The sequence below is a fragment of the Dromaius novaehollandiae genome, chromosome 1, assembly GCF_036370855.1.
Source record: "Dromaius novaehollandiae isolate bDroNov1 chromosome 1, bDroNov1.hap1, whole genome shotgun sequence".
Classification (NCBI taxonomy): Eukaryota; Metazoa; Chordata; class Aves; order Casuariiformes; family Dromaiidae; genus Dromaius; species Dromaius novaehollandiae.
This window is the reverse complement of record NC_088098.1, coordinates 48,884,599-48,900,578: the sequence shown is the minus strand read 5'-3', so window position 1 is coordinate 48,900,578 and position 15,980 is coordinate 48,884,599. Positions and strand designations below refer to the sequence as shown.

General features: G+C 38.8%; 1 protein-coding gene across 1 annotated transcript in view; it reads left to right on the top strand.

Annotated features, from left to right (window-relative positions):
- ANKS1B (ankyrin repeat and sterile alpha motif domain containing 1B) overlaps positions 1–15,980 on the top strand; it is a 434,784-nt gene that overhangs the window by 253,754 nt on the left and 165,050 nt on the right. The window contains exon 16 of the mRNA XM_026123167.2: positions 5,436–5,534. Coding sequence (XP_025978952.1) covers positions 5,436–5,534 — 99 coding nt within the window. The remainder of the gene's footprint in view (positions 1–5,435; positions 5,535–15,980) is intronic.

Sequence of the window (15,980 nt, the reverse complement as noted above, 5' to 3'; positions counted from 1 at the left end):
TTTCACCCTCCATGCATGTATAATGGAAGAATGTCCCCTCTGTTCCCCTGCTCCTGCCTTTCTTATTGAGTGGGGGAAATGATACCTCAGCTAAGTGTACTGCCTTGTGTGTTCTACTTTTTCCCATCTATGCCAAGTCTCATTTCCAGCTGCCTTGGAAACCTGAATATGAGGCCTGTTGCCCCATGTCCATTCAGATCCCTCCCATTTGCTCCTACAGTGTCAAGTCGCAGGCAGCCAGAGTCAGCTTCAGTGCAATACAAATTGCTAGAAATATTTGCTGGATGTCTGCAAGGCCCTTCAAACACTGACTAGGCCTTTTCTGTGGAACATTCACCATGATCCCACCCAGTGTTATGTACTAGGTCCCACCTGTTCTGGCTTTTCATAGTCCATTATGGTGACGGTGCAGCAGACTACTACATGGGAGGTTGGGAGAGGGCAAAGGAGAGAGAGAGTACAGTATAGAGCTCCTCAAGTAATGGGAGTGATGCATCCAGCACTGCATGCTGTCAACACTATATTTACCTCAGAAGCTATCCTCCCCTGACCCATGCCAGCCACAGTCTTGGGCAAACAACTTTCTGATACACCAAAAACATAGCAAAATTATTGGAGGTTGTGGCCACTGAACTTGGTTTCAATAATGCTTGCAGAGCAAGTGAAGTCACCCTGATGGGAAGAAGCTCTTATAAAGCCTATATAGCTTTAGGTCTCAGATTCACTTCTTTTTCTCCTCCAACTGACACAGTTGAGCATAGAAAAAAGCTGATCTAGTGGGTGTGGTCAGTCTACAGCCAGAACTCACTCAAATCTTGTATTTCTTGTGGAACAATCTTCCTTCATAATGGAGAAAAAAACTCAAATGCATTCTTTCTCTTATTTCTCAGTCAGTTTTTACTCACTTTTCACAAAATGATTCATATACCTTTATCCCCTCACTGAGTTTTTTTTCCAGAGCTTTGATTACAGTGGAAACCTAAGAAACCTCTACCCAGCCTTTACCAAATTTTAAGTCTATTAGCCAAGGTGAAGAGCAAGAGTAAGCCAAAATAACATATGCAGGTAGTTTGTTCCCCACACCTCCTGTCTTCTAACTGTGATTGTTCAGTGTTCAGATGAGTCTAGTGGTATATCTAGCAGTTGTTTTGAAAGTTTACCTACTATTTTTATTTTACTCAGATGATAGAACCAGACAGGGGTTTTTGACCATAGGTCTACAGCAGAGATAATATATGAAGGAAGATTAAAGATGTAGGTACAAAAGAGGGACAATAAGAAAGCTGCACTCATGCCTGCCATCCTAATATGTTCTTCTAATCACCATATTTTAATATCTTCAGGGACAAATCTTCAAAGCACATTTGTTCTAACAGGATATAGAATGCATGTTGGTCTCTTCTTAAAAGAATCTTGAAAGTTGTTCTGTGTCAGTATTAAATGAAGTTGTCTACAAGTTTATGAATCTTTTGCTTTGACTGGATTTTAGAAGTTCTTTGAACTGTTTAATGTGTTCAAATTAGTCTATTTCTAATAGAGGTAGTGCTTCCGTTGCTATACATCTGACATTTCAAATTGTTTTATAAAGATTCTTTATAATGTATAAAAGTATAAATACCTACCTAGATATATTTGGAATCTGGTATAAAGGTTTAACCCAGCATTTTTTTGAGAGGCTATTTTAACTTTAGGTGGAGAGTGCCAGAGGTGATTTTATGTGAAACATCCCAAATTGATGCCAATAAAATCTCTGTCTCAGGGTATATCCATCATGTCTTTTGCTCTAAACTTATTTATAGGAACTATCTCAGATTTTGGAAAAATTTCTGTTTTTTCAGATGGCCCCCATGCTCCCACTTTCAGAGTCATTTTTCTACCATTCTTGAGTTCAACTCTTCTGTGAAACTGTTGCCTTCTTATTCAGCTTCCTGTATGTATTTATGAAGAAAAAGCATGATATTATTGAGAAGTATGCAGGACCACAAAGTCAAGGGAGGGTCGACTGTATTCTTTCCTAACTTGTACTTCACAACCAAAATCTTTCCAATTCATATATAAGACTATCCCTTAAACTTCAACATGAGTGGAATTTCAGCAGAGTAAACTGAATTGAATGAGGACTGAATCTGTCCTAGTACAAGTAGCTCTGATATATTCTTATTGCTTTAATTTTGAGAAGTTTTCCTTCAAACTAAGTTTTCCTATATACTTAAGAAAGCTGTAATATCACAAAGCCTCTTATGTTTTTGTTATATAATAGCATAATAATCCCAGTAGAGATTGCTGTCCCATATTTTCTGTTATACGATCCTGTTTTCTATTGTATATAAGCATATCAAAGTTAAACCTTTGGACTGAAATTCTCCAGGTGTCTACTAGAATAATTTCTTTTTGGTGAACATTTCCGCTAACATAATTCAGCTACTTTCAAGACTGAAATTATGGAAAAATACATTCTTGTATTCATATTCATTTTAATTACACTTACCATGTCATCTCTGTAAAGTTAAATGACGTTAAATTTGGCCCAACTTATAATAAATGTGTGCACAGGAGCTGAAAGCAGGGAGACAATTTCTCCTCTTGTATCTGGTCTGCCATGGCAGAAAAGAAGGAAATGAGGCTTTCCTCACTCTCAACGTAGGAGGCAGTAGAGCTAGATTGGAGGAGCAGGGGGAAGGGGAATCAGGTAAAAACAAGAATCGGGAACTGGGATTGGCAGAGAACAGGAGTAGAAACCAGGGAGAAAGGAACAAGAGGGACTGTTTCTGCCACCACGCAGGCTTGAACACAAAGCAGACAGCAGCTTTCTACTGCTATCAGTCTGCTCTACTAGGTTAAGCAATAGAGGATTATACTGAGTAGCTGAAGTTCCCTGGTTTGCTCTCATTTCAAGATGAAGAGCTGGTATAGTTCCATGGCAGGGGGGATGAGTGACTGCTGCAATTGACATTGACTGTGACAAGCAGGAAAATCTACAAAGCCTGAGCACATGGAAAGACCAGGTTCTTGCCTTCTCAGATTGAACACAAGAAAACAATGTGAATTCTAGACTTTCCTGAGTTTTAAATATTTGATTTTGTAGCCTTGACATACTTTAAAAGATGTAATACCAACTTCAAAGAAACAAAATTTATGAGCCAGTGTCTATGGAAAAAGCAATAGTAAAGAATTAACAAAATGATGCTGTCTCAAAAGCAGTAGCTTTTTGAAAAAAGATGGGATGTTTACCATGCCTAATTGTTTGTTGAATTGGGCTTTTAAACATTACAATATTCAAGGTAGATGCCAGGGTTACTGACACCCGTAGTAGCTCAGTGATGAGTATACCATGACTGTTCATAAACATCATGGAGAAATCAAGGGTGAAATCTGTAAAATCAGCTAAATGAAGTGAAAACAATAGCTGCAAACAAACAGTAAATGCATTTATTAAAATCAAGGAAAACATAAAGCTCTTAGTTTGGACCAGATCCTCAGTTGGCTCGGTTTATCTAAATCTATTTATGGTAGCTATTTCTTGCAGCTGGAGAATTCAGCCCAGAATTCAGGGCTTTTTTCCCAGGTCTTCCCTGAAGTTTATAGATTCTTGTAGGTTTGTTTAATGGGGGAAGAAAGAAAAGGGGAAATGATATTTTGTGTGTGCTTGTCAAGGAGATGAAGGGGCCATTAACACCACCTCATCCCTATCACTCTTTGTACAGTCTGTGCTGCATGCACTCTTATACCATGTGATCCTCTTACAACTACATGGCTGCACACCTTCTCCCTTTAGAGGAAGGCTCTGCCTGCCACTTTTCTAAATGCTGCACAGAAATTCTTTCAGGATATGATTTGCAGACGTGTAGTCTTAAATCATACCACTTACTGTGAAATATAATTTTAAATGTAATAGCTTTGTAAAGTTTCCATGATTGCCTTAAAAAGACCTCCCTTAGATTTTGCAGGATACACTGCAGAGTAGTACTTGAGAGTCCTCAAGAGTACATCTGTAAACTAATCAGTCCATCTGAAAAGAGTGAAGATTTAGCAGCTGAATGGGATGAATTACTGCTTATTTCAGTGTGCCTTCTGAAAGAAAGCCATGTTGCTGTGGGACTGGGAGATTTTATGTTCAGAAAGAATTTGTATCCATTATTAGGCCCGGATTCAACAAAGCATTTAAGCATATTCTGTTATGCTCATATCTCCTCTGATTTCACTGCTGCTTAAGAGCTCTACTGAGTCAGATGCAGCAAGCTAATGGAAAGATGGAGATGAAGTTTTTTGTGGCTTTGCTCACAGAAAGCCTGTTGATTTCATGTTGATGAATACAAATAATAAAAATTCTTGGTTTTAGCAGATTAGTGTCAACAGTCTCCAAAGAAAGAGTTCGGAGATCTCATTTGTTTTTTGCAGGTTTTCTTCACACCTATAGTGGTTAGAAGCTTTTAAAAGAAAGTTGAGCTTTTGTCTGAAATGAGATAGTCCAAAAAGCGATACAAGGTTGCCAGCCTACTTTGAACCATCTTAATTTGATCCCTGGCCGCAATTCACTTTGTGAGCTACTGGTGTGCCTCCTGTGATTCACAATAGTCACTTCTAGGTAATCAAGTTACTTAACCTTCAAATGCTGAACTTACTAGTGGTGTCAGACTCCTTGAACTTCTCCCTGTATCGCCCACCCTTTGTATGAATATCAGAATCATCTCTTATGATTCATATTATCCTCTTATTTGTGTGGCTATAGGTCATCTCCTGCTGCTACCAGCTCCTAAGAATAGAGGCTTGAATTGAGAAGGCTTATTTTGTGGACTGATAGTTTGAACAGATGGTCTTTTTCTGCTGTTTGTATATTAGGAATTCTTTGACCTGCCTGCAAGCAGGGAGATAAGAGCAATGATAGGGTAAAGTTAGGATAGCACTTGTACAGTTAAATTCAGGGGGATGAGGGTTGTATGGGGTTTGTTGATACCACTTGACCTCTTTGCCTCTTTAGCATTTTACTAACAAGGTGCTAAATAATGTTATCCTCATCCACTCAGCTGATCTTATTATGTGTTATGTATCTTCCAGCCCGGAGAAAAATGAACATAATGTGTAGCCAGGTGGGGTAGGAAGAGAAGGAAAAAAATGAAGAGTTTACGAACGTTTCTATAGTCATGTCCTTGGTCTCAATCAAATAAAAGAAGGTTTCACATCTGGTATTTGATTTAAGTGAGAGCTATAGCTTCTCCACTGGCAGTGCTGCCGGCAATATAAGTAGTTGTCCATGAGTTCAAGTGCCTTCCACATTTTGTACAATGTGGAAATCAGTGCAATCATCAGTAATTTATGATTCTTGTCAGATACTGTGTGTTAAGCAAAGTGTTCTTTTTTAAACACAACAGAAGGGCTTTTTTCAGGCTATTGAAGGCATCTGTTATTTTTCATTTTTATCTTACCTTTTTTTTTAGGGAAGCAATGTAATGGAGGATCAGGATCTATTGGAAATAGGAATACTTAACTCTGGACACAGACAGAGAATTCTCCAAGCAATCCAGCTTCTCCCAAAGGTATAGTTTCTGTTATTATCCAAATGAGAGAACTAACACCTACAGCTCTTTTTTATTTAAAACACGTTTCATGAATGGAAAAAAACTCTCCTGTTTTTGTAGACTTTTTTTTCACATGTGCAAATTTGACATAAAGTTATGTCATCGCATTGGACCCACTTTGTATAGATGTAATTGACAAATAAAGCAAAGGACAGTCAAATCTGTAATTTGAAATGGTGTTTTTTTAGAATTTATTGTAATTATTTTTGGCTTCTCAGTCTGTTTATAGACTTTGTCATTGCACATGTGTAAAGAAGGCTGTCAATGAATCCCAGATGCTTCTCTTTAAATAGAAGATAGCCAGGAAATACTTTGCCCTTTGGAACAAGAATTATGTAAGAGTTCTTAAAAGTCTTGGATAAAACATCATTTTTCTAATATGTGCCTTTCATGTATGATTTGGGGACTTCCTGCAGGTGCCACATTCAATTTGCTGCTGTGTATATGAATTTTGCTTCTCAGCTGTGGATGGAATACCTTTCAGTCACTTTTATGATCATTTCTTGGTGCTAGCTGATTTAAACTATAGATTATAAAATCAGTCATATACAGGAATGATTCTTGTATTTTGCAAACCAGAATATATCAGTGGAGGCTTCTACTAGCATTCCAAAATAAAGAAATCTGAATAGGTAAACAAGAGAGATAGTGGACCTAGCATGAAAACTTACTACGTGATTTTGGGAAGCTGCGTAAAGAGAACGAAGGAAGAATGTAGACACCAGTAAGGCTCAGAAGTCCGCCATGCCTGACGCAGATTCTGACTCAGCACAAGATATTGGGGCAGGAATAAAACCTGATATAAAGCGTGTAAATGCTCTAGTGTTTGGGTGCAGCATATGTAGAATAATTGTTGCAGTTTTTGAGAAAGCTGGAGAATGGGAAGACAGTTAAAGGACTTTTCACTGAATGAGGCTTTCTAATGCGTCATGGCTTACTAGATAAGTTCTTACGGATCACTTGTGAAAGAGAACAGGGTGAACTAGTTCTGCATCTGCTTGTGCTAGTCAGACTTTATATAGCACAGTATGAGTCTGTACACTGAAAAAGTCTGTACACCAAAGATGATTAAGGGCAGTAATATTCCAAATACCTTATTAGACAAGTGAGATAAATGGTACAAGTAGTAGGGTATATAGAAGTAGTATTTGATGAATTACAATAAATACTTAAGGTTTACCTATGAATTCATGAATTTTTCAGCAATGCTATGATTTAAATGAGACTTTTTAATCTTAATATTATCCGATGAAATATTTTTCTATGTTTTCCTCGCTTCTTAAAGGGATCAGGTTTTTTATTCTTGTTTAAATTGTTCAAAATATGAATGGCATTTTAATGTATTATAATTTTATTGATATCTGCATTCAATAATTGGTGCTTATGGCAAGCTCGTTAATAAGGCCTGCTTTTGGAGAGTATACTAATGCAGAAAGCCAGGATCTGTCATAGAACTCCAACTGAGGTCTTCTTTTTAAAAAATACTTAATATGAGAAAGGATGACAGAATCAGGATCTGGAGACACTCTTGAAAACAATTGAGAACAAGCTGGTTATGCAGTTACGTGGAAGAATCAACATTTTCTGAACCAAAGATAATTAAGTAACACAGAATGGCTCAAAGTATGGGCTGAATAACAGTGAAGTAGTCTTTAGAGGCTTCCCTGTTGAGTTAGAAAAAAACAAACCTTAAGTACCAAGTTTCTAATGTGTCTTTGATGCAAGAATGTTACACAAAACAAAGGTAGTCGAAAGCTGAAGCTGTGCATCACATTTCTTCACTTAAATGACTCAGCACCACAAGAGAGCTTACATGGTAAAAGTACATAATTTCCTATTCTAAATCCAGTTCTTTTGAAGGCACAGCTGTTGGAATAGTTATAGTACCCACAAATTGGGATTATGGCAACTTTTATCTAATGTAACCCACCCTTGCTTTATTCACAACAGCTTGCTGAAAATCTAAAAGACCTTTCACATCCTGCAAGGAACCGTGAAACATTTTTGTATATCTTTTAGCTTGTTGATAAATTCAGCTCTGTCATCATACACTTAAAATACTGTATACCTTCTGAATATTTTAAGATCTCAAACCATAATTTGAGTCTTATTAGATAAGAACTCTTTTAGTTAGTTTGTTTTAAGAATGTACCTCCTTTCTATTCCTGATTTAATTTAAAACTTGATGGTTCCTTGTGTTTTAGTAGTTAGTAATATTGCTGATGCTGTTATTTTTAGTTTTACAATTAATGTTTCCTGTCTTGTGATACTTTTTTAACTCAGGCATTACCGAATAAGCTGAGAGGGTAAAAATCAAGTAAAAAATCTATTGTTAATGTTTTAAAATACTGTTCTTTAAAACTTGTTTTGTTATTCTCATCAATCTTCATCTCTGCAGTCTGAAAATGCAACAGGCATTTAGTGGCTGAAAGGAAGGACTGCCTTTTCTCACTCATAAATGCTGGCTTCCTAAAGAGTAGTGATATTTCTGTGTTTCAGACACCAGTGGCATGTTTAGGAGATTTCTAGAGCTTGTAGTAATTTTAAATAGAAAAAAAATGCATATCTTTTCAAATATAGGTGAATTAACCACTCTATTTTCTTATGCAGTGTTTAAACAGTATAAAAAGGTACATTTGACCCAGATTCCTCAAAATATCATATTTTCCCTTAATGGTGATGTATTTAAGGAGAAAATTTCATGAGAGGGTAAACCAGTATTGTTCTAACAGATAGACACACATAGAATCTTTCAGTTAGATTTCCCATTTTTGTAATACCCTATATTTTTGTTGGATTAAAGCTGGTGGCCCAAATTCTTGTCTCACACCAATACAATTTAAGTTATTCAAGTTTCACAGGAATATTAATGAGAGCACTTTATGGCTTATTATTATTAGATAAGGTTAAGACACTGCAGTAGAAATATCGTTTGTAAAGTTAATTCTAAAAATAGAAATATTTCATGCATGACCTCAGTTTTAGAGCAAATTTCTTAACAAAGTTTGATATTGCATTTAGGATTTTTTGCATGAACAGAATGAAATTAGTAAATATTTGGAGAGAGATTTTATATGTATTGCCATGAGGAAGTTGAGACACATGTAGGGAGCTATAGACAATATCTAAAATAAACCCCAGAAGCTGAGAGTACAAGGACTTGAGGAAAAATGAATATGAAAGAATTTTGTGTGGGATATGCTTAGCTGACTATAAATAATACCAGTCAGGGTGTAATGTTTTGGCCATGCCTAAGTGACGTAGGAACCTAAGGAGCCCTTTCAAGTTACCAAAAGCCTATGTGGAAGTGACTTGCCATGGTTTCCTAAGAGGCTAAAATGTTTTTGAAAATAATTATCCTAGCTTATCTTAAGAACTTATATAAGAAAAAGGATCGTTTTCCTGCAGGATGCTCAGTGTGCGTGTGGATCCTTCTCCCAGCCCACAGTGGGAACACATTCTCTCATATGACAGATGGACGGAAGATGTTAGCTGAAAGAAGCTTTCTCTTGGTTTCAGAGCTATTCTTACAGTGTGCAGCTTGTTCCTTGCTGCATCGAGAGGTCTCAGGCACAGAACGTGTCTGGGAATCTTGTAGCAGGGGCCTGCAGGCAGGCAGCTGCTTTCCTGGGTGCTTTGCAGAACCAGATGAGAAGTAGGAGAAGAGCAGGAAATAAGCACATGCTCTTTGTAAGCTGCATTACATGAGCAGTAAAGCTGTGTTCCCAAGAAGTGCTGGATCTATTTCTCAAGTAACACTGTCATCTGTGCAAGCACAGTAAATCTGGTATTTAGGAAAACAGAACTACTGTGCACATGCAAATTAACTATGCTGTGTAAGTAGCAGAGAAGGACAAAATCTTATGTTTGCTATTGCTATATTGCTATTGGTTTAGACATCCTGGAGCTTAACAAGCTATCTGTTTTGAATTCTGTTTATTTCTCAACCATGCAGCACAGGTAACAGGTACATCATTACAACTTCCATTGCTAGAGACAGCCACCAAACTAGGAGATGTCGCAAAGTGGATATCGTAACATTCATCACCCTTTCTGGCTATGGATCCTTGGTTCTGGTGTGCTAGAACTGAAGATGAGAAAAACAGGATTCAAGGGAAGCACTTTCTAACCTGCTGGTTTTCCTCCTTCAAATGCCACTGGGCTTTACTCTGCTGGCTTGGAGGAAGGTCATTCACTCACCTCCTCATCACATTGTGCATAAAACCTTCAACCTTAAGAACAGAAACAAGCATTAGAATCCAGCAGAACACAAGAGTGACTAAGTTTTTCAACTATGAAACACAAAAGCATAGTCTATATTAGCAGATAATGCGGCACAATAGGGAATGGATCAGTAGAAGAGGACAGTTAGATACATTCATGCTATAGTTCAGGGGGTTTATTTCAAATTAGTTTTCATCTGGTCCTAGAGACCAAATGTCCCTTTCATGCATGTGCTTCAAAGCTGCCTGATGAAAGCAGTCCCACAGAACTTTTCTTTCTTAACTGAGCCTATCAGCCTATCACTCTAGGATGCTGTCATTTATCTGTTTCATGTAGGCAATAGCAGCATGTCACTGGTCCTGCTACTATTGCCCACATAATGAGCCTTATTTCTGTTCCTGCTTCTTTTATACCTTCTTATTTGTGGTTGACTCTATATTGCCTACTGTCCACTCTGAAGTTAGTCAAAAGGTGAGCAAATATGCTGTATGAGAGGGAGTGCTATCATCTTCCTATGGCAGCTATGTGAGGACGACACCCCAAATGATCTAACCTGGATTTCCTACACATCCTTTTGTCTGAGAAAGAAGATATGGACAATTACTTTCTGCGAGTCTTTGCTGATACTTCTTTGCTCCAGGCCTTCACCTTTCATGTGGTCCTGAACTCCATAAGAGCCACTGATGGAATCTACATTCCCATCTGGAACCTGTCCCAAGACAGATGTAGACCACGAGAACTACCACTCAGTTGCCCCACACCTTTTACTCATTGAGGCATTTTTATGAACATACTGTCAGGCTTCATCAGAAGAACTCCTCATGCCCATATGGTCCACAAATCCAGCAGAGGATTCAGAGGGAACACTGACACCTTCTCTATGGGCAGCAATAGTGTTAGCAGCATCTGGATATTGCCTTCTGGGAAATGCTACACACCCTCTGCATCCCTAGGTCATGGGACCATAGATAGCCAGAAATGGAGCAAGCACCCAGTTTAACTATGACATAGAATATGCTTTTTGCTATCTGCCTGCAAGATAACAGGCTGTATGACAGATTGGATGCAAACATTCCTAATGCCTTCCAAACTGTAGGTCTGGGTTGTATCCTGCACAGCCCCTGCGAGGGTACAGTTAAGTCTTTTTTGTAAAGACCAGAATAATGAGAACCAGTTTCTTCAGCATCTTGATGCACAGCCCTCTGTTTTCTCTGGAGCTTATCAGAGCACCAAGAATGGTGCTTGTGTCCTGCTGCTGCACTTTCCCTGATGAAGGGCGTGAGCACAAAGAGCATCCAAGAATGGCTAGAGTAGGACAAGGAAAATGTGGTTAACAGTGAAAGTCTTTTGCAATTGCAAATCTACTGGGAAGATTACGAAGGAATGGATTTTTTGTGTCTCCTTCTGTCATCGATTTCCTTCCCCCACCCCCACCACTACACAAAGGAAGAGGGAGCAGGAACATCTTAAGAGCCTCTGTAGCCTGCCTGTTGCACTCACTCATTTCTCAGTAGTGCTCAGTGCACCTATTCTGGGTTGATGTTTACTCTGCCTATGTCTTCCACAGCCCTCTATGCATGTTGTAACCTTTCTGGCCTACTAGGTTGTGGCTGTAACTCCTGCCTCCAGTGCCATGTGGAAACTACACAGAACATTTCACAAAGAAAAAAATTCCAATAGGAGATGCTAGGAGATAGTTGCTAAGGTGAGAGGAAGGGAAGGCTAATGAGGCCTGCATAAGTGACTGCCATGACTTGGGCAGGGAGGAAGCATAAGACTTGAAGAGAGCTAGGGAGTCAGGGAGCAGAGCTGGCAGACTAGGTCCTGCAGCGTAGAAAAGCATCCCCTCACCAAGAAACCCTTCTCAATGTCCTCCTCCTCGTCCTCCTCCAGTGAGATAGGAGCTTTTGTGTAATCCCCCTCCCCCTTTTTATCTATCAAGAGAAATGATTCATCTCCCCTGTTCCTATACCTTTGGCCAAAACACTCTATTCAAAGAGTGACCCAGCCCTTTCAGCTTTAGGATAGTTTGTCAGTACATTGTATTTAACACATTGTGCCATAGAAGGTCCTAAGCTAGACATCTTCAGTCCCAGAAACTATCTCTGCCCGCACAGTGCCCTGTGGCCACGTTCTCTGTAGCTGCCCAAAGCTTGAATCTTTATTCAAGGCAGCTATCCAGAGGGACCAAGGCAGCCTCACGATGGGCCATGGACAGCTCATGGCTAAAATTCCCTGCTCCCCTACCCTAGAGAGCACACTTGCTAAGAGGACATCGAGCATTATGCAAAACCTAAAAATCATGATGACTAATGACATAAACACTTCCCTGAGGGCCAGCACAGTCCACCATGGACTAACAATGACAGAAACTGGCCAGTGCGGCCTAATGAAATGGGCAGGCACAGCGCTTTCAGTCATGGGAAGAGCAGAAGAGGTTCCAGCAGTCACTTCTTTTTCTCTATCAATTCCGAATCCTATCAGCTTCACTCCTAGCCCTGCCATAGACAACATGCTACGATCGTCAGTAATGAAATAGCTAATACTGACATTATTCTTTAAAGATAAAAACCTAATGAACTAGTAGCAGTGACTGCAGAAGAACAGTACTGCCCCTATTTATTATCACTTAGTATCTGAAAGTTTATATTTGCAATAGTAATGGCTTGATGCTTACAGTTTTTATACTACTGAGTCAAACGAAATGCACATACTTGGTTAGATGTTTGACACCACTGGTGCATGTATTATAGCTGGTCTGAAATGACAGTCAGTAGACAGGATTTTTTTTCTTTCCAAAAATAAATCACTCAACAAACAGCATCAGCAAAGAAGCCTACAGGGTTTAAATGATCTGAGTGGAGTCCAAGGTCCTGATGCAGTATGGAAACTACAGATAGTCCAAGAACCTTGACCTGTTAGTGAGGACAGCAATAAGATGCAACTAAACTGCAGCTCTAATAAGGTAAAGGGGCAGCATTTCCAGACATATTTCAGTTTTAAAGTGTTTTTTAATTTAAAAACTCCATAAAATTTTATATGAAAAGCAGATACTATGAATGATACTATCATGTCTAAGTAATCGATCTGTCTGTCAACAAATATTTTAAAGGAAAAAATAAATGACAGTTAATAAGCTACCTGATATTACTAACAGACACAACAAAACTGTTCATACAAGGGGACCAATACTGAGAGGTTATTAACTTTTATGTGGGTATTTTAGAAAATCTGTTTTAGACAGATCTTTTGGGGGTTTTGTTTCATAACAAAGCAAAATACTGCTTTTCTGCTGAAACGTCAAGCAGATATTCTTGTTCTGACATTATCTTTCAGGAGCAGCCTGACTTGGCTGCTCCACCAGGGAAGCTAGGCTGGGAGCTGGGGTGACAGCAGGGCTGGCTGGGCCATGCTGTCCCCAACAAGGTGCAGCCCCTGGGGACCCGCATGAGGGGAGGAGAGCAGCACAGCACAGGTGGGTGAGGGTGCCCAGGGCCAGCCACAGCCTGGTGACAGCCAGGCTTGTCCACAGGGCTGAGGCAGGGTCGCCATGGAGCTGGGAAGCCCAGTCAGTGGGTCAGGATCAGCAAGGTACATGGCCAGACCCAGGTGTACCTGCAGCGGAGCTCCAGCAAGGATCAAGGACTAGGAACTGAGCTTCACTGCAGCTCCTGAGCGAAGGTGGGGAGGCCACAACAAGGGGTCTCACAGCTCTTTCTCACACAGATCTGATCCAAGGTTACACAGCTGCATTATACTAGACTTGGCCTTGAACGCTGGCAGCCAGATCTCTGAGACCAGCAAGGGGGAAGAGCTTGCAGAGCCCAGAGCCCGTTGGTGCTTTCAGGACCAGGACAATAGGCTATTGTATACTAAACCCTTCATATAGGCTATTGAGTGACTCAGTGACAATTTTATCTGTTGGCACCAAATTCAAAGAGTGGAATTGTCACATACATTTCAGCTGTTTCCAGCCTTTTGTTTATTTGATTTTTTCCTTCTGTATTTGCTTGCCTGCAGCCCTTGGCAAAACACCGTAATAGGAAACATCTCTATTTTAACAGCCCTTCTGACTGAGGCTGCTGGTGGGTTTGGAGAATTCAGAGACTTCCCACGTTTTGTTTGCTTTTCATAAAGACTGATGGGTTACCAATATTTTGGACCAATCTGCATGAAATTTCTCAATCAGCAGGCCAAAAGAAAAATCATATTAAAATCAAGATTAATTAAAGATCAAATGGCAATAAACAAAAGAAATAATTTGCATAACATTCCGCATCTGAATACTTTGAAAAGTGTATTTCCCTTCGCTTCGTTAGGAAACAAAAATACCTTGTATCTTTCAAAAGCCATGTGTTCTCTGCAGGCCCTGTGCATCTGCTTCATGTCTTCTTTTTACAAGATTTTTCTTTTTCTGTTTATCAGGTCCTTTCTTTTCAAGTCTTTCAGCATACCCTGTTTCAAATCAACTCTCAAAATAAGCTTCTTTGGAATCAGAGCTACCAGGGTTCTCAGCTTTTCTGTCCAGCTGGACAGACTACTGTAAATATAAAATTGGAAATAAATCTGACGGACAATGAAAGAAAAATGTGCCATGATTTTGACATCCAGGGATTCCATTCTCAGTCAGAATGAAACTAAATTCCAAAATGTCAAGATCTGCAATAAAACTGAATTCATTACAGTACTGTCGTAACTCAATTCCTGTATATTAACTCTCACTTTCTAACATGACTACTTTGTTACAGAAGTGACCTGAAAGGCTAAAAATCCCATTCTTAATTATGTGAATTCTCTAGTCACTCTTTTATGATTTAAGACAATGATTTCACTGCATCATTTAAATATTTCCATTAATATTTTATACCTAGCATCTGCAACAAAAGACCAAAGAGTAAACTCTCAGATCCATGATGCAGTGTGCCTGGTTCTGTGTGCTCCTCTCTGATATGCAGCAAACCAAGATCTTGATCATGACATGTTAGCGTTTTGCATTTGAACAGACAGTGCTATATCTTTTGATGAACATTACTTTGGCTTTCAAATGCAGACTTTAATTTTTTTTTTCTGTTTTGAATTCAAAATGCAGTTCAAATAAACTGTGAGAAATAAATTGGTTGAGGCAAGATTTTAAGATCAGAATTCTTTTCTTTTTAAATTACTTTGTCACTCACTTCAAACTTAAGCTCTAAGCTTTGTGTTTCTGTCACACTTCCTTTGTTCTCAGAAAGTAAGAATGTATATAAGCAGGCAAATATGGGAAACTGGCTTTTACCATGCATGGAATTACTCTTTCACATGCTGGAGATTCTATGCAAAATATAAGGCCTTCTAAACCTCTAAATCTTCTTATAAGTTTACCACTTCAGTATGTTATCAAGTTAGCGATAGTTACATTTCTATACAAAGATGTTATGCATATAATATTGCGGAACACTGAGGATATTGCATAACTTTTTCTACTTTCTTGTGCCACTATTGCATATTACTTTAAAATTCATAAAACTGTTATGTCATAAATAGCTGAACAAGTAGAGGCTTTCTACATTTTTATCTTTTATAGGTAACTTGAAAATCTTCACTTGTGTCACTGAGAGGCAATTGTGAAAGAGAAATTGCAGCTCTTTACTTCTTAGTAGCTTAACAGAATTCAGAAAAACAAAATGCAAGTGATATTTCTTAGTTTATTATAAAAACAGGATTTATGTGATTATGCTTTGTGTGCCTGTGTTGGTATATAAATGTATGTAGTGCTTCTCTGTTCATCATTCTGTCAATTCGATTCCAATAATATTTGGATCTATTGCCCAGTCTCAATCAACTTTACCGATGGAGAGCAATCTAAACAATATTAAATTCCTAGGAGTTCCATGACAAAGGTGACCAGGTAGAGGTGAAAGACCATTTTAAACCTCTTCTGGGGGGAAAAATACAGCGTAACTTCAACCTTTATAAAATATCAGATAACCCTCTAGGAGAGAGAGATTAGGAATAATATAATCAAGGAAATGTTTCATTTGGAGTTTGATATCGAAGGACCCATTCCTCAGTCTAAGTTCTCCCCCTTTTATGAGATCCTAGGTGCAAATCTGACTTTTTTGTGCACTCAGGATATTATTAACCTCTCTCTTTTGCCCTGTCTCACATATGGATTCTCTGATGTCTAATAAGAAGTGAGCT